This window comes from Prunus dulcis, chromosome 2, assembly GCF_902201215.1.
Source record: "Prunus dulcis chromosome 2, ALMONDv2, whole genome shotgun sequence".
Classification (NCBI taxonomy): Eukaryota; Viridiplantae; Streptophyta; class Magnoliopsida; order Rosales; family Rosaceae; genus Prunus; species Prunus dulcis.
Window position 1 is genome coordinate 2,341,033 of NC_047651.1, and position 17,433 is coordinate 2,358,465.

Consider the following 17,433-nt stretch of genomic DNA (forward strand, 5'->3'; position numbering starts at 1 on the left):
CCTTAGTTTCTCATCCCGTTTGGTAAAAGAAGAGAGAATTTATTTTTAGACGAAATTATGTGACTCACTGTGATTTGGGAAAGCATATGAAAGGATGATTATTATTTCACCTTTCGCGTAAAGCAAAACATCTAATTTAGTCATTATACACATCCCACAACACTTTTACACAAATGTTTACCAAATACTTATAAATTGATTTTTGTATGAATATCACTTTTAATATAAAATTTATCCAACGCCAAACTTCTTTCACTCACAGCTGTAAAATGATGACCATATATATAGTCCCTGACCACGAGTTTGTGGTGCATTTAGGAAATTAATTGAAATGATGACCGCCTCTTTTTCTCACTATATGAACAGAGAGAGAGAGAGAGAGAGAGAGAGAGAGAGAGAGAGAGAGAGAGAGAGCACAATATCATATCTCGAGATATTCTGCAAAATCAACTCTTTCCTCTTAATACACCAACATTCCCGCCATACCCGGCTTTGTTTTGAAACTTTCCATAACAAAAAAAGAAAATGATTTTTTCATATATATATGTATAAAAACCTCTTGCCCTGAACTCAATTCATCATAATAATAAAAAATCAAGCTAATACTACTAAACTACACAGCCCTGCTGAGTCACAGAGGAGCGAGTCAGAGAGTGATCTCCATCTCATATTCACAAGAAAACTACGATGAGAGAGAAAATGGAGGAGTATTTGAGGAAGAACTTCGACGTGGAACCCAAACGGCCCTCCGACGAGGCCTTGATGCGATGGAGATCCGCAGTCGCCGTCGTCAAGAACCCAACCCGAAGGTTTCGCATGGTCGCCGATCTCGCCAAGCGCGCCGAGGACGAAAGAAAGCGCAAGAACCTCCAGGTCCGTTCCAATATTTCCATTGTCATCATTATCATCGTCGTCCGTACGATTTCTTTGATCAGTTGTTACGTTAATTGCATGCTGCTCTGTTTTGGCTTCAAATCTTTGATTAAGAAAATGGAAGGAGTGTGTGAAATGCATGCATTGATTTTCCTTCTTTGGTGTTTTTCCGAGATTTTCTCGGAAGCCAAACATGCCTACGAGATTATTGATAATTTGTTTGTGAGGTGTAGTGACCGATAGATCATGTTCTGTTTGTTATAATGACTGTAAGATCTTTAGTTTTGAAATTTCTTGGTGATGATCGTGTTAAAAAATTAATTTATGAACGTAGTGTTGATCATATAAGAAATCAGTAATTGGATGAGTTCTGCACATTTTGTTTTTTGTTTTTTTTTTTTGTTTTTTTGTTTTTTTTCGGTTTGGGTGGTTGAATTTTATTACAAGAAAATTTCAAATTGATTGTGAACGGAAACTGTCGTCTGAAGCCAATGGCCAATGTGCTTTGAGAGGCGGTCGGGTCAAAATCCATGAATCCATGACAATACATTTGTCGCTGGCGGTGGTGGGGTTTTTTTGAAGTCAATTAGGCGGCCATTAGGCTTACGCGCTGCCACAGGCTGCAACACGTATTGCTGAATTATACATCATACGAGTCACACAAAAGGTGGGACCCACATAATTAAGTGGGTATAAACTCTCTATTAGGAGATGTTAAGTCACGGTTAGTAAATGTGGTCCAAATAGTAATACCGTGCACTTAACATCTTTCCCAAATAGTAATAACATGTTTCTTTGCACTAATTGACTCTCCTTTTGCGAAACTCACCTTCAAATTGTCTTTTTACTTGGTCTGGAAAGGGAATTGTCTAACTTTTTCCTACCAAATATGATTTCTGTCTGTTTGTATACATATGTCATATAGCTGGGATTGGATTAAGTTTAAGTGCTATTGCTGGAGGTGGATGCATTTATTTCACCAGTTATATTTCATCTCTCCCAACTTAAGTTTCTAAAAGTCTCCTACTTTAGGGTGTTGAATCTATTCATTACTGTGTATTAAATTTATTTATTGACCAATAGCTATACGGGGGTTACTAATATATAAGCTTGATGAAACAATTAAACCAAAACGGGAAATATTTTTGTTTTCACTCTCAAGTAGAATATACGAATGCCTCTAAAGAAGAAAATTACCTTTTGCTGTTGTTGCTTTGAGCTAAGCCTGGACATTGCTTGTGGGAAGTGATTAATATTAAAACAAAGTTCAAAACTTCCATACAAAGTGATGTTCTTTGTAAGTTTTTTTTTTTTGTTTTTTTATTTTTAATTTGTATCGTTACTTTTGGTTTGGGCTGACCAAATTTGTACAGAATTTATGAAGTCAAGGCATTAGTTTTATGCATTAGCACTAGGATAATATATCTATTTTTCCTATAATTCCCAGTTTACAATTAGTTTGTTGAAAGCATTACGATTTCATAGTGTGAAAAAAAGGACTGAAAAACAAAAGGAATGAAGATTTCCTGCTGATAATCTTTTCAATTTTATGTTCTGGACGATGAGGAAACTTCTTTGCTATTTCAGTTGAAATATGAAATGAAGACATTTGTGATTATGCAGTGATTTCTTTGTATATTTTTACTCTAAAAGGTCAAGTGTCCTGTAGTTTTAGCCCACTTATACTTTGTTTTGCTTTGTATATAATTGCTTCACTGAGACTGATTTGGCTCATCCAACAAGCAGTATATAAAACACCCTAGTCCGTGAGCAGAGTTCTTTCCAGGATTTCTGAATTCAGTTTTTTCAGAATGTAGGCAAACTTATTGGACAGATATACATGCAAGATTTTGGAGAATGTTCCAAAGTAACAAGCCCAGCTCTTAATTACTTGGTCGTATTTGTCGAAAATGACTCTGGATATGTTAGTATTCAGCTTAGGAAAAGGAAATATTCAGGTAGTGCTCCTTTGAATTTTGCTCACATAACCAAAAATTAAGGGGAAGTTAATTAGAGAAATACCAGATTTTGATTTGAAAAGGAAAACAATTACATGCTTGAGCTAATGTTAGGATGGCCTGCGTTGGTAATTTGTCTGCATCATGAGTGTTTTTCATCAGGTTTGAAGACATTAGGGATCTGTAAAGCATGAAAAGCATGTTTCATGTGGTTTTTATTTATTTTCTTAATCTAACATTTTGGTTATGCTTCCATTGATTCTGACCAGGAAAAGATACGTGTAGCTATGTACGTGCAGAAAGCAGCATTGCAATTCATTGATGGTACTACTCTTTTTCATTATAGTAGCATCTCTTTCACTTAATCTTCTAATTCCTTTCTAAGTTCTGTACTATTTTATACAATACAGCTGGCAATCGTGGGAGATACAATCTATCCAAAGAAGTTAGAGATGCTGGTTTTGGCATTGAACCTGATGAAATTGCATCCTTTGCTAGATCTCACGATAACAAGGGTTTGGAAGGACATGGAGGAATAGCAGGATTAGCAGGGGATATTTCTGTATCGCTGAAAGATGGTGTTGTTTCAAGCAAGATACCTGTTAGGCAGAATATATATGGTCTCAACCGATATGTCGAGAAACCTTCTAAAGGTTTTTGGATGTTTTTCTGGGAAGCCTTACAAGATTTAACTCTAATCATCCTCATGATTTCTGCCGCGGTCTCTATAGGTGTTGGAATTGCAACCGAAGGGTGGCCGAAAGGTATGTACGATGGCTTGGGAATAATACTCAGCATCCTTTTAGTAGTGATGGTCACTGCAGTTAGTGACTACAAGCAATCATTGCAGTTTAAAGAATTAGACAAGGAAAAGAAAAATATCATGGTTCAGGTGACTAGAGATGGACGCAGACAGAAGGTCTCTATCTACGATTTAGTGGTTGGAGATATTGTTCATCTTTCGATCGGAGATCAAGTTCCAGCTGATGGTATTTTCATATCAGGCCACAGTTTACAAGTCGACGAATCGAGCTTGTCAGGTGAGAGTGAGCCTGTGGACATAAGTGAAGATAAACCTTTTCTTCTTGCAGGAACCAAAGTGCAAGATGGTTCTGGTAAAATGCTGGTGACATCAGTTGGTATGAGGACTGAATGGGGACGACTAATGGTTACTCTGAGTGAAGGTGGAGACAATGAGACACCACTGCAGGTGAAACTTAATGGAGTTGCAACCATTATTGGAAAAATCGGTTTGGCTTTCGCCGTGCTGACATTTTTAGTTCTGACTTCAAAGTTTTTAGTAAACAAGGCAGTTCAGCATAGGATGACACACTGGGATTCCAGTGACGCATTAAAGCTTTTGAATTATTTTTCGACTGCTGTCATTATAATTGTCGTTGCGGTCCCAGAGGGGCTACCTCTGGCAGTGACACTAAGTCTTGCCTTTGCAATGAAAAAATTAATGACTGATAAAGCACTTGTTAGGCATCTATCTGCATGTGAGACAATGGGTTCTGCTACTTCTATTTGCACAGATAAGACAGGAACCTTAACAACAAATCATATGGTGGTGAATAAGATATGGCTCTGTGATGAAACCAAGAATATAACAAGTAATCATGACAAAAACGTATTGAAGCCCGTTTCAGAAGAAGTATATAAACTCCTTTTGCAGTCTATCTTTCTGAATACAAGCTCAGAGGTAGTCAAAGGGGAAGATGGAAAAAATAGTATTATAGGTACTCCAACAGAGACTGCAATAATAGAATTCGGCATGCTTCTGGGAGGTGATTTTAAATCTTATGGTGAGGGATATAAGACACTTATGGTTGAACCATTCAATTCAGTCAGGAAAAAGATGTCTGTACTAGTGGCTCTTCCTGGTGGTGGTCGGCGACTAGCATTCTGCAAAGGAGCATCAGAAATAGTTTTCAAAATGTGTGACAAGGTTGTTAATACCACTGGTGAAGCTGTGCCTCTGTCTGAAGAGCAGAGAAATAAAATCTCAGATGCCATAACTGGTTTTGCTTGTGAAGCTTTAAGAACTCTTTGCTTAGCTTTCAAGAATGTCGAAGACGATGCTGGTGAAAACAGTATTCCTGAAGATCAATATACATTAATAGCTGTTGTTGGAATTAAGGATCCTGTGCGGCCTGGGGTGAGGGAAGCTGTGAAGATTTGTTTAAATGCTGGGATTACTGTAAGGATGGTCACCGGCGATAATATTAATACAGCTAAAGCCATAGCTAAAGAGTGTGGCATTTTGACAGAAGGTGGTTTGGCTATAGAAGGGCCAGATTTCAGAAATAAGAGCCAACAGGAGATGGCAGAAATAATTCCAAAACTACAGGTTTTTGTTTTGCCATTGCTTTAATAACTTCCTCTTATACATGCTCATTTGTGTTCATGGAAAATAGTTCCAGTACCAAATTTCTGTGAAGGAAATAAGTGGAAAAAAAAAAAAAAAATGCTTCATGCAGGTAATGGCTCGATCCTTGCCTTTGGACAAGCACACCTTAGTAAAACAGTTGAGGGATGGGTTCAGAGAAGTTGTGGCAGTTACTGGAGACGGGACTAACGATGCTCCTGCTTTGCACGAGGCAGACATCGGACTTGCCATGGGTATTGCAGGAACAGAGGTTTGCAATAGACCCTCATCCTACACTAGTGCAAATAATTCAAGTGTCTGCTCTTTATTCAAGTTTCTATCTTTGTACCATTGGTAGGCTAAAATTCGACTGTCTGCAGGTTGCAAAAGAAAATGCTGATGTTATCATAATGGATGATAACTTCACAAGTATAGTGAACGTTGCTCGATGGGGTCGTGCGGTTTATATCAACATTCAAAAGTTTGTACAGTTCCAGCTAACAGTTAACATTGTCGCTCTGATGCTCAATTTCATTTCAGCATGTGTCTCAGGTGTGTTCATCCGTGGAACTAATTAAACCTTTTTATGCATTTCTAATACTTCCAATTGTAAATAAAAATCTTTTGACATGCATTTTTACCTAATGTAGATCCTAATGTTCCCTTTAAATAACTTACAGGATCGGCGCCGCTAACGGCTGTCCAGATGCTTTGGGTAAACTTGATCATGGACACTCTTGGTGCCTTGGCACTGGCCACAGAGCCACCAAATGATGGCCTTATGAAAAGACCACCAGTTGGAAGAAATATCAACTTCATCACTGGGATCATGTGGAGGAATATTATAGGTCAAAGCATCTATCAAATTGCTGTCCTCTTGGTTCTCAAGTTTTGTGGGATCAGGCTTTTGAAGCTCACTGGTGCAAATGCAAATTCCATTCTCAATACCATCATATTCAACTCTTTTGTGTTTTGCCAGGTACCATCCACTGATACATTGTTTTCTTTTTGTTTTATCTCCATTTAAATCATGATTGTTTGCGGTAAATAACATCATTCTTCTATTTGTTTTTGTTTCGATGAAACAAAGAAAAGTGGAACGAAGATCCTCGAAGGATCCCAATATTCCAGAAATCTTAAGTGTATATATAAAAAATTTCAAATTCTACACAGCTGAAGCTGAATGTTTTTTCATTCATTACCATCAAATTTTGCATGTCAGGTATTCAACGAGATTAACAGCCGTGACATGGAGAAGATCAATGTTTTTCGTGGCATGTTCGATAGTTATACTTTCATGATGGTGATGATCGCTACAGTAGTGTTCCAGATCATCATAGTTGAATTTTTGGGTACTTTTGCACAAACTGTGCCACTGAGCTGGGAGTTGTGGTTAGCAAGCGTCTTGATTGGAGCTGCAAGTTTACCCATTGCGGTCGTCCTCAAGTTCATTCCCGTCTCAATCAAGAAACAAACTGTCAGGGATCAAGAGGATATATACGAACCTCTCCTCCGTGGCCCTCAGCTCGCATGAAAGATAGAGATGTCTATTTTTCGAAAGATCCTTGTGCAGAATCTTGGAGGGATTTTCTTCTTTCTTTTTCTGTTGCTTGTTTGCATAACTTTCAACACCACTTCCCGTTATTTTGGTTGTACATTCCAATGTTCATTGAGGACAGCTAGAAATTGATCTTCTTTTTGCCTTTTTGGTGCTATTCGTTCAAATTCGATTTATATAGTTGAGCTGGGAGCTGTATTTTTTGGGACAGGAATATCCAGGATTTATTTGCAGGCTGAGTTTTATGCATTTGTTCTCATTTTTTTGTATCTGTTGGGTGTTGAGCTTGTTCCTTTTTACGTCTAGATTTTCAGACATCATATGTTGAGTCTGTTTTACTTTGCAACCAAACCCAAAACACATAAAGGTACCTTCTTGGAGGGATTGGAGAAGAGAGAGACGCAGATATGGAGGTATTGGAGGTCCGGGTTGGGGCCGACCCGGAGTGGAACTCAGTAAGTGGGAGAGAGAGGTCCGAGTCAGAGTCACTCACCCAGCATCTACATGAACGTAAGACGAGACATGTAGAATCTGTAGCTCTCCATGCTCCCTTCCCTTCCCTTCCTTTCCCTTCTCTTCCCTTCCCTTCTACCACATGGCTCGTTATACATCCCGGTCGTCTGCCTCAATTGCAGCCCAAAACGACGGTGTTGTTGTTGACGGTAGCCAGCCATTTAGCTTCTACTTTTCTCCATCCGTCTCTCTGCGAAAGAGTGTGTTGTATGTGTGTGACAATAGGGTAATGCTAGCTCACCACATTTTTATACCAGATTGGGTACCATCTCTCTAATAGGGTGGTATACAATGTGGTATAAAAATGAGGTAAGCCTAGCATTTTCCGTGACGAATAATTGTTGAATACAGGTGGTTAGCAACTGGGTTTGTATTTGTAGCTTAAATGATTAAGAGTATGAGTTATTTACACTAACATTCCTAAGGTTTTCGAGTTTTTCATCAAATTCCTTGAGGTTTCAAAAATTACACGAACCCACTTAGGTTTTAGATTGTTTTCACAAAACCCTTTTTCGTTAATTGTTCGTCCAAATTTCGATGATTTCATTGGAAAAACTTATGCAAATGACAAAATTAACGTCCATGAATGTATATGCAATCTAATCTCAAAGGCTAACTTTGTCATTTGGAGCATTGTTTTTATATAAAATCATCAATTCTTAGAAGAAAAATACACAAAAATGGGTTTTTTGAAAAAAAAAAAATTTAAAACCTCAAGAGTTTTGTGAAAAACTTGAAAACCTCAAGGGTTGTTAGTGTAAATAACTCTAAGAGTATTCAACCCTTCATATGAGGTCTTTTAGGTTTGATTCTCCTCTCCCCCATTATCGTTGTATAAAAAATAAAAATAAATAAATAGAGTACCATTGTGGGTAGTAGTTGGATGTAATTTACAGATTAGTTTGCCTTAATATGATTACGTATTTAATTGTTATATTTGGTTTTTGACTATAAGCTGGGTAGTATTGGTTTTCACGTTTGAAAAAAAGAAAAGAAAAAAAAGTGCAGGAGTACTATTGCAATTTTAATTGCCTTAAAATATCTTCAAATTTATTGTCATGACGTTGGACTTTGAATTAAATCATTTTGTTTCCAAAACGTGCAGTAAGATAAATTCCCTAACCGGACAATTCTTATTTGCCAACGTCTATTTGGAGACAGAGAGCACATTTGAACAATTGTTATTTTATTTTATTTTTGTTTCCTATAGAGCAAAGGAATCCAAATTCTATTCTAGTTGGTAGCTTGGTGGTCAAGTCAAGTAGAACCTAATTTCCTAATATGGGATGAATTCGATTGGAAACTCCACCACCAGTTCTTGGTTGGTATAAATACAAAGGTCCCTGCCTTTGCATGCTATTCATACCATAAGGTACTCAAGCCTCTAAAAATGTCGGTAACAGCAGGTGTTAGTGATACTGTGATTGCAGTCAGGGATAAGCTCAGAGGTAAAATTTGGAAAACAAAAGTTAGAAGGTATTGGCCTGTGATTGTAGTCAGGGATAAGCTCAGAGGTAACATTGGGAAAACAGAAGTTAAAAGGTATTGGCCTGGAAAAGCCCCCGAGTGGGCATATGATGCCGACGAAATGGGGATATTAGGATGTTCACAGCTGCTTCATTGGAGAAAGCTTTCCCCACTCAGGAATATGATGTTGTTAGAAAAGATTATCCTAGACTCCGCTGTGTGGCTGAGAGCAGGATTGATAATCGGGACGATGTTAGAGCTGATCATAGGCGTATCGGGCAAGCTGAGATTGTTTCAACAATTGAAGAGGAATCCAAGAGGCAGGAAGGGTTAGAAGCTGAGGAAGAGGACGCAGATGCTTTGGAGGAAAGAAGAAGAAGGATAAAGGAGAAGTTGCTTCAAAGGGAGTGTAGAAACTGATTTTCCCTTATATTATTCATATGATCATTATACAATATATATAAAGTTTGTAGAGAATAATCTACAGTTACAACAAGTCATTATCACAAACATAAATATGGAGTTATGGCCTAATAACAACGTAACTGACAACTGTCCATTTCCTATCATTAGTAGGATTAACTATTGTAACTGAAATACTATTGTAACTCCATAACACTCCCACGCAAACCGAACGCGCACAGCATAGCAAGATTTGAATGAAGAAACCACATGGTGATGGAGATGGCAGTAGCAGTCGTCTGTAGTAGTCTAGTAAGGGAAACAAAAAAGAAGAACTCCATAGGTGCAACAACGGCTTGAGAGAAACAAAGTAATAGAAAAATAAAAATAATGTCCATTGAGAGGCAGCAAGTGAAGGAGCGCATGGGTTCATGGAAGGAAAGAATAAAATGAAGGGCTGACATACAAGTCAAATGTACCTAGGGAACAACTCGTGAGAGGCCTATACCAAGGCAGAAGCACAGAGGAAGAAACATGGGCTGTGCAAAGGGAACACCAGCAGTGTAGCATGGCAGAGAAAGAGAGACGGCTCGGTGAGCAATGACAGGCAGTATCAACAAACAAGGGGAAATGATAGACACCACTATAGAGAAACCATCATAAATACATAAGAGAGAGAAACCATCAGAAATACAGGAGAAAGAGAAAAAACCACAATTGTAGACTAGGAAAAGTGAAAGTAAAGAAAGTTTTTTTTTTTTTTTTTTTTATAAATTATTTTATTTATAGATATGGGCTTCTAATAAAAACAAATAAAAACAAAATAAAAGAACGGAAGCATTAAGGTAAGGAGCACGAGTGTTTGGGTAGGAGAGAGAGACGAAGCTTAAGGGAATGAAGGGGCAGCATGCGTGTAGATAGATAATGGAGAAAGAGAGGGAGTCTTGATATAACCAGAGAAAGAGAGAGAGTTCAAGAGGGAGTTTTGATAGAGAGCTAAACACGGAGAGAGTGAAAGATAAAGGCTCATCAATGAGCAGAGAGCTTGACAGGGAGTGTTGAAAAATAAAAGGAAATGGCAGGGGCAGAGAGAGAAAAAAAAGATTTACTGATTATAGAGGGGAGGAGAAGATGGAGAACTATACAGAAGCAAACACCCTTTCGGGCAAGGAGAGCCAACGATTCTCAATGTTGGCAAATGAAGGATCGCTAATTGGTGTTAGCCATTAGCTTTGATACCATGTAGAAACTGATTTTCCCTTATATTATTCATATGATCATTGTACAATATATATAAAGTCTGTAGAGAATAATCTACGGTTACAACAAGTCATTATCACAAACATAAATATGGAGTTATGGCTAATAACAATGCAACTGACAACTGTCCATTTCCTATCATTAGTAGGATTAACTATTGTAACTGAAATACTATTGTAACTCCATAACAGGGAGCAAGAAGAAGGTCCACTCCTGTCAGAAGACGAGGAAGAGTCTGAGTATGATACTGACTCAGAAAAGAAGCTTACTGGTATGGTGATGCTGAAGCCTGTCTTTGTTCCCAATTCAGAGAGATATCCTATTGCTGAACTGTTGCAACTTGAGGCTGAAGAACGAGCCCTTGAAGAATCAAGGAAGAAGAATTTGGAGGAAAAGAAGAGAGAGACAAAGCAGATTGTGGTTGAGGAGATTCGGAAGGGTTTGGAACAGGAAGCAAATATTGCTGATATTGATACTGATGATGAAGTAAACGAGGCAGAGGACTATGAAGCTTGGAAGGCAAGAGAGATAGCCAGGATCAAGAGCGATAGGGACGATTGGGAGGCAATGTTAAAGGAGAAGGAAGAGATTGAAAAGGTTACAAACATGACAGAGGAAGAGAGGAGGGAGCGGGAGAGGAAGCATCCGAAAGCTGCACCACGACGAAAGCAGAAGTGGAGATTCATGCAGAAATATTACCACAAGGGTGCTTTGTTCCAGTCAGAAGCTGATGACTATGCTGCAACTGTCGGAACAGATGGAATTTACACGCGTGATTTCTCTGCCCCAACTGGAGAAGATAAGATGAACAAAACAATATTGCTCAAGGTCATGCAGGTCAAACATTTTGGTCACAGCGGAAGGACGAAATGGACGCATCTTGCCAATGAGGATACCACTAATTGGAAAAATCCGTTAAGTTCAATTTGATTCATGAATCAACAACTATGAACCCTCAATCTGTAAATGGAATCTACCACTCTGAATCCTCAGTAGGTTGAGTAAAAATTTTAGGATAATATGCAGAAAAACTACATTGATAACTATCGTTGTGGTCATAGGAACAATTTTAAGTTTGAAGTCATAGAACATGGGAAAAGTTAATCTTTTCTATTTTATTATCAATTTGTTCTGGTCATATTCATATTGTTACGTTCATTTCTATATTTGCAGGCTGAGTTTTAAGCATTTGTTCGCATTTTTGTATCCGTTGGACGTTGCACCTGTTCGTTGATACGTCTAAATTTTCAGACAACGGGGAGTCAAGTGTGTGAAGTCATGAAACTCTTTTCAGCTGCAGTTGTAGAGAAACACATTGATGCTACGGTTATAGACAGGATCCATGAGTGCAGGATTCTACAGGAAGAGAACTTCCAATGTTCCGTAAGTGACTCACTGGCTCGGCACATTTTCAGAAAATTAGTTAGGGATATAATCTCTAAATTACTGTGAATAAATAAATTAAACATTAATACAAATCTGCTCCAAAAACAATTTTTTTAAAACTCTTAGTTATGCAAGTGAGTTCTGTTGGTTGTATAAACTACTATCCAACAGTACGTGAATGCAAGGGAACTAATTTATACTTCTTTTTTCATTACTCTGTTTTTCTGATATCAACCAAACCCTATTCGATGCCAAAGTAAGAACACTATTTGCAGAGTTATTTGTGCAAAGTAATGGTAGAGATGTTCTTACTCTTGTCTCAAGATGGGTAAAGGCACGTCATGCTACGGTATGAAAGTGTTGAGGAGTTTAATTACCCCTTGTATTTGTAATGGCATTTCTAGTTAACATCAAAGTGCAATTAACTAATAGTAGAGGCTAAATATCACGATGCTACTTTTGACCCCAAAAAACAAAGGGTACTACAATGATGGCAAAGAATTGTATAGAATTCACACACCACCCATTCCTTTAGCCAGAATTTCCATTTGACGACGGCGATAATATTGTTGGAGCTCATGAGGCATTCCACTTATATCCATCAACATTATTCTCTCCTCTTTGTCTTCACGGTCGAGTCGAAGCCTCTCTTTATCCACCTCCAGCCTTTCTTTATCCATCTTAAGCCTCTCCCTAAGCATCTCCATTTTCTCTAACCGATATTGCCTTTTCTCTTCATTAACTTGGTCTCTCCATTTCTCCATGATGTGGAAGAGATCAACAACTTGCTTATTTGCATTGTCATTCTTATGGTGATCTTTTGTCTTCAGCTTCTCAGCCTTCATTATTAACGGTCTCTCCATGTTCCCAAAATCAGAATTTATGACCTCCCTCCTTAATGGTGATGTCTCCATGTTCTCAACATCACTATCTGAGACGTCCTTCCTTACTGGCGGTCTCTCAATGTTCCCAAAATCAGTATTTGGGATGTCCTTCTTGATCACTGGTCTCTCTGTATTCCCAAAATCAATACTCAGGACCCCCTTCCTTGTCGATGTTCTCTCCCTGCTTCCAAAATCACTATTTGGGACATCCTTCCTTACTGGCGGTCTATCAATGTTCCCAAAATCAGTAATTGTAATGTTCCTTATCAGTGGTCTCTCTGTGTTCTCAAAATCAATAATTGGGACGTCCTTCCTTATCAATGGTCTCTCCCTGCTTCCAAAATCACTACTTGGGACGTCCTTCCCTATCGGTGCTCTCAACGTGTTCCCAAAATCAGTATTTAGGACGTCCTTCCTTATTGGTGGTCTCTCTATGTTCCCAACATCAGTATTTGTGACCTCCTTCCTTTTTTGTGGTCTCTCCATGTTCCCAGATTCAGTATTACGGACTTGGTCCTCCACAGGTTCTACCAAACTCTGTGAAGTAGAAGGAGATGAGAATTCAGGAGAGAGACTTGTACCTTTTACTCTATTTGATGGTTTTTTCTTGTGCATATCATCCACCCACTTTGGGGCATCCTTCAACAGCTTCCAGCAATGGTCAAAATGAAATTTTTTCTTTTCCAATTTTTCGTATAATTGTTTCGAATAAAAAAACTGCAAAAAAGTTCATTATCAAATATACACAAACACTGATTACCAACAAAATAAAATAAAAAAAGATTGCGAAAAAAGAAGTTTACCTTATCCTGCTCATTCATGCCATATTTGTGCTCATTTTCCACTTGAGTAACATATTCACAAAATTTTTTGGTTGCAAGTTGAATAGTTGACCAACGTTGTAGGAGTGATTTCTCCTCTCGATCACTTGCAAATGTTTTGTAGTTGTGGAAATATTGTGTCACTCGCCCCCAATAAGTAGCCTTTGGTTGACCTTTTATGTGTACGACATTCATGCTGGTTGCAAGCCATCCTTGTACAAGGAGAACATCTTCCTGTCTAGAGAAGCTCAGGCCCCGTAGTTTTCTTTTGGCAGTATCTAATTGAACCGGAAATTGGGAGGAACTAGCAAGGAATTGTCATTATTAATCATGATTTTGGGGTGAAGAAACTGAGGATCCATGTAAAGATCAATAAAAACACTATAACAAGAAGAGAAGAGTATATTAAATTATTGGAGTTGAAATGTGTAGAAAATATGTGAGTCATATACAATTATGGGTAAATGAAACTTAAAAAGGATCATCCCATTTAAAAAAATGATGATCTAAGGTATTTCTTATAATTTAAAAGAATGACGATCTCATTTTGCTATCTCATTCTCACACAGAAAATTTGATGTGTGAAAGTGAAGTAGCAAAAGTTGAAGAGTTTGTTGCTTCATCAGTTGGAGTATGAAAAGCCTATGGCTGCCATCCAATTACATGTATTTAAAGTTCAACCAAAACTATTTTTTGATCAGACAAGGCAAATGCACGAGCTATCTATAACTCGAAACATGGATAAAGGCAAATATGCCTCATAAGTGCAACAAAACCCAATAGCAGCAGAAGAATTTACTTTTGGATATCTGAAAACTTGATAATTGTCATTGATGCTATTATGCAATAGTTCAAACGGTGAGTACAACCTAGTTAACTGTTGTGACACGACTTGGGAAACTAGAACAAAAATACAATACAAGGGTCCTCTAACATTCTTTACATTTTACACAAACAAAATCCTCACTAGTTGATATGTTTCTGAAAAACATCATCCAGACTCTCAGTCCAATATGGAAAAAGAAACACATTGTCTAAGACTTCAACTACATCATCACCCATTTAGGTATCGTCTACTTTGGTGAAGGGTCAGCTTGCTTTTTGACAAATAGCTTTCCTACATCTTCTGTAACAATGTTGCTCCTGGACCCAAAAGCAAAAAAAAAAAAAATGATGATAAGATTGAAAAACTCTAACGTATAACAAAGTTGGTATATTAAATGTTGCTCATGAATACAATACCCCAAGTTCCGGGATTGCCACCATCCCAAAAAAGACAAAGAAAAAGACCAATAGTTTTAGAATTCATTCCCAATGTGAATAGATTTCCTAGGATTCACCAAACACCGGAAAATTTTATTGTATTCCTAAAAAGTTATTTCCCATAAAATTACCAAGCCTTGGTTTTAGCAGGTTTGCACAATGTGAAACTCAAACTGGTCAATAATTATCAAACTCACCAACACAATAATATCAGATTCATGCACAGTGACCTGGAAACTCACAAACCTAATCCTATACAGTTGAAGTCAGACTTAAAAAATATTTTCAGAGCAGCAATTACCCAAGAACAATGTTTTTCGGTACAAAATTAAATATGACCCAGTAGTATGCAACCCAAATACATCTTCAAAGTCTAAAGGATGTACCACTATAAGCAGTGAGGAATCCTATGAATATAGAGCAATGCAACAGAATTCCTATCAGGGACCACTTAAAAAGAGTCCACTTCATTGGTCATCATGACCGTTATGCAAGCAACTACCACACTCCACGTGTACAAACTTTTCCCAGTTAAAGAAAGTCCGTTCCATTAAAAGTCATATGCATTTATATCTGCCACATGCTCCATATGTGCAAATGGTTCTCTCTCATATGTAAATTCTACTAGTAATTGCAGAGAATAGGGGAGGGTTTTGAGGGATCAAAAAATTTTATTTAAATTTTATAGTGCTACTTTATCCCTATTCAACTCAAAATTTAACACGTCCATGGTTTTTTTGTTTTTGTTTTTTGCTTTGTACTTTAATGTGAAGGTCAAAGTCAGAAAATCCGCTCATTGTAATGGTATAATTTATTCACTAAAACTCTTCACACAAATCTACAAATTTAATCATATCATCATAGCTTGATCTATATGTAAGGCGAGTTTAGTTAAAACTCCAAAAACATGGCAGTTGGCATTTAAATGTCAAATTACTACTAAACAAATTCTCTAGTCATGATTACTTGGAAAATGCAACTCAAGATGTACTATTCAAGAAAGTGAAGCTCACATTGCAAGTCATATGCACATGGACGCAAAGTGCATGTCTGTAAGGCTAAACAGTTTAACATAAGCAGAATCGAAAGGAGAATTTTTTAAAACGCGTACAACTCTGATATCAAATAAGCTATGGGAAATATCAAACCTATTGAAACTAACCTTCCGCTAAGCTGAGGTGGAACCAGCATACCACCAATTGTATCGGGAACATTCTTGGAATGAGGCAGGTTACCTTTGGGAACTTTACTGCGGGGAACAGAGGAAACAAATTCATTTGACTCTCTCTTGCGTGATGCACTTTCAGCTATAGCAGCTGCAACACGAGAAGAGTGGTCGACACCACTAAACATATTGGATGAGAAAACCGGAGAATTCAAGAGCATTGAAGCATCAGGAAGTTTCTCAATTGAAGGAGCTGATGAATGGGCAGTACTTTCAGGCTGCTGATATGATGAAACAACGGATCTATAACACACAAAAATACAAAATTAAAAGGCATCCCAAGGAAGTGAGAAGCATAATATTCCCAGTAAGGAGAATATAAATATAAAACATTGTGACTAATTTTCCAGCTGTGAAAATTAAGGACAGTTAAGAAACCCCTTCTTTTAGCACCCAACATTTCAAATCCTGAAAATCAAAATCTCAATTTATCTTTTAAAAAATTTCATCTTTGAAATTGAAGTCCAAAGATTACCAATCATTCTGACACTCCGTCAATCTTCACAGCAAAAAATCACCCTAAATTTGCAGATTTGGAACTCCAACACCATTCTGTTAAACATTATGCAACCCCCAAAAAAAAAACAAAAAAGCCAACCAGCTACCATAAATAAAAGAACATGAAAACTTATTTTAGTGCTATGCGTCCTCAAAAAGTTTTAGTTTCCCTAAAAATGGGAAGTAACCCTAAGTAAGCTAATGGCAATATGCTTCTTCCAATAAACCCTCCAATTGTCCTTTCTGATTTACAACTCACATATGCATAAAATAACAGCATTCCAACACAAACTACAAAGGTTTTTACAACTTGAACAGAACAATTTTTATGTGTTTATATTTTTTATTTTCTTTTATTTTCCCTATGGTCCCAAACAAAAATAATGAAAAAATCTGTATTCAGAATAGCATAAAATTAAAAAAGAAAAAAAGTAAATCCAACAGAACTAAAAGTTCTCAAATTTAAAAATGAAATTTAGAGAAAATGAGAAGCATGAATTACTGGGTGTGAGGACGAGTCGGAGGCTGTGGATCGTCCTGGGGTACTTGGGCTGGCTCGTTTTCCTTATTTTCCCTAATCTCCTCCGATACGTCGTCGTCTGAAGATGCATAGTCCACCAACGACATCTTCCGTTTTTCCTCTTTCACTCTCCTAAACTCTTCTGACTCTTCACTTTATGCCTCGGGCCTCTGCACTGTTTTTTCTTTTGCCATAAAACGCTGCTATTTCTTTCGGCCAGTAATAAAACGCTGCCCCTTTGGCAAACAATTTTTTTTTTCCTTTTTTTTGTTTTTTTGTTTTTTTTTGTTTTTTTTTTTTATTTGAGGATAATAGTTTTGTTCGATATTTACCGCTCGAGTCCTAGGTTCAATTCTCCATTCCTATTTAAAAAGTTTAAATGAAAAAGAATTGTGTTCGATATTCCATTCCTGTATAAAAAGTTCAAATGAAAAAGA

General features: G+C 37.4%; 2 protein-coding genes and 1 pseudogene across 3 annotated transcripts; 2 read left to right on the forward strand and 1 right to left on the reverse strand.

Moving 5' to 3' along the window:
* The first annotated feature begins 632 nt into the window (after positions 1-632).
* LOC117618783 (calcium-transporting ATPase 4, plasma membrane-type-like) lies at positions 633-6,973 on the forward strand. 2 transcript variants are annotated; one of them, XM_034348510.1, is made up of 8 exons: positions 633-873; positions 3,101-3,176; positions 3,242-4,915; positions 5,123-5,181; positions 5,312-5,470; positions 5,580-5,751; positions 5,880-6,178; positions 6,422-6,973. In XM_034348510.1, the coding sequence occupies exons 1-8, from the start codon at positions 688-690 to the stop codon at positions 6,731-6,733; spliced, it is 2,937 nt and encodes a 978-aa protein (XP_034204401.1). In that variant the 5' UTR covers positions 633-687; the 3' UTR covers positions 6,734-6,973. The 2 variants fall into 2 exon arrangements, with proteins under 2 accessions (XP_034204401.1, XP_034204400.1); XM_034348509.1 differs by having other exon boundaries at positions 3,242-5,181.
* Positions 6,974-8,660: 1,687 nt separating this feature from the next.
* Positions 8,661-11,329, forward strand: LOC117617396 (annotated as a pseudogene).
* A 795-nt stretch (positions 11,330-12,124) lies between these two features.
* LOC117619391 lies at positions 12,125-17,234 on the reverse strand. Its single transcript, XM_034349334.1, has 4 exons — positions 16,979-17,234; positions 15,916-16,221; positions 13,473-13,794; positions 12,125-13,386 (listed from the first exon to the last, which is right to left on the reverse strand). The coding sequence occupies exons 1-4, from the start codon at positions 17,101-17,103 to the stop codon at positions 12,298-12,300; spliced, it is 1,842 nt and encodes a 613-aa protein (XP_034205225.1). The 5' UTR covers positions 17,104-17,234; the 3' UTR covers positions 12,125-12,297.
* Positions 17,235-17,433: the final 199 nt, after the last annotated feature.

Excerpts from the sequence above, each read along its gene's own strand:
- LOC117618783 (XM_034348509.1), top strand. The coding sequence starts at position 688 with ATGAGAGAGAAAATGGAGGAGTATTTGAGGAAGAACTTCGACGTGGAA. Across the intron at positions 874-3,100 it reads GAAAGCGCAAGAACCTCCAG|GAAAAGATACGTGTAGCTAT; the intron begins GTCCGTTCCAAT and ends GATTCTGACCAG. Across the intron at positions 3,177-3,241 it reads TACTACTCTTTTTCATTATA|CTGGCAATCGTGGGAGATAC; the intron begins GTAGCATCTCTT and ends TATACAATACAG.
- LOC117619391 (XM_034349334.1), bottom strand. The coding sequence starts at position 17,103 with ATGTCGTTGGTGGACTATGCATCTTCAGACGACGACGTATCGGAGGAG. Across the intron at positions 13,795-15,915 it reads CCACCTCAGCTTAGCGGAAG|TTCCTCCCAATTTCCGGTTC; the intron begins GTTAGTTTCAAT and ends ATTCCTTGCTAG. Across the intron at positions 13,387-13,472 it reads GCATGAATGAGCAGGATAAG|TTTTTTTATTCGAAACAATT; the intron begins GTAAACTTCTTT and ends ACTTTTTTGCAG.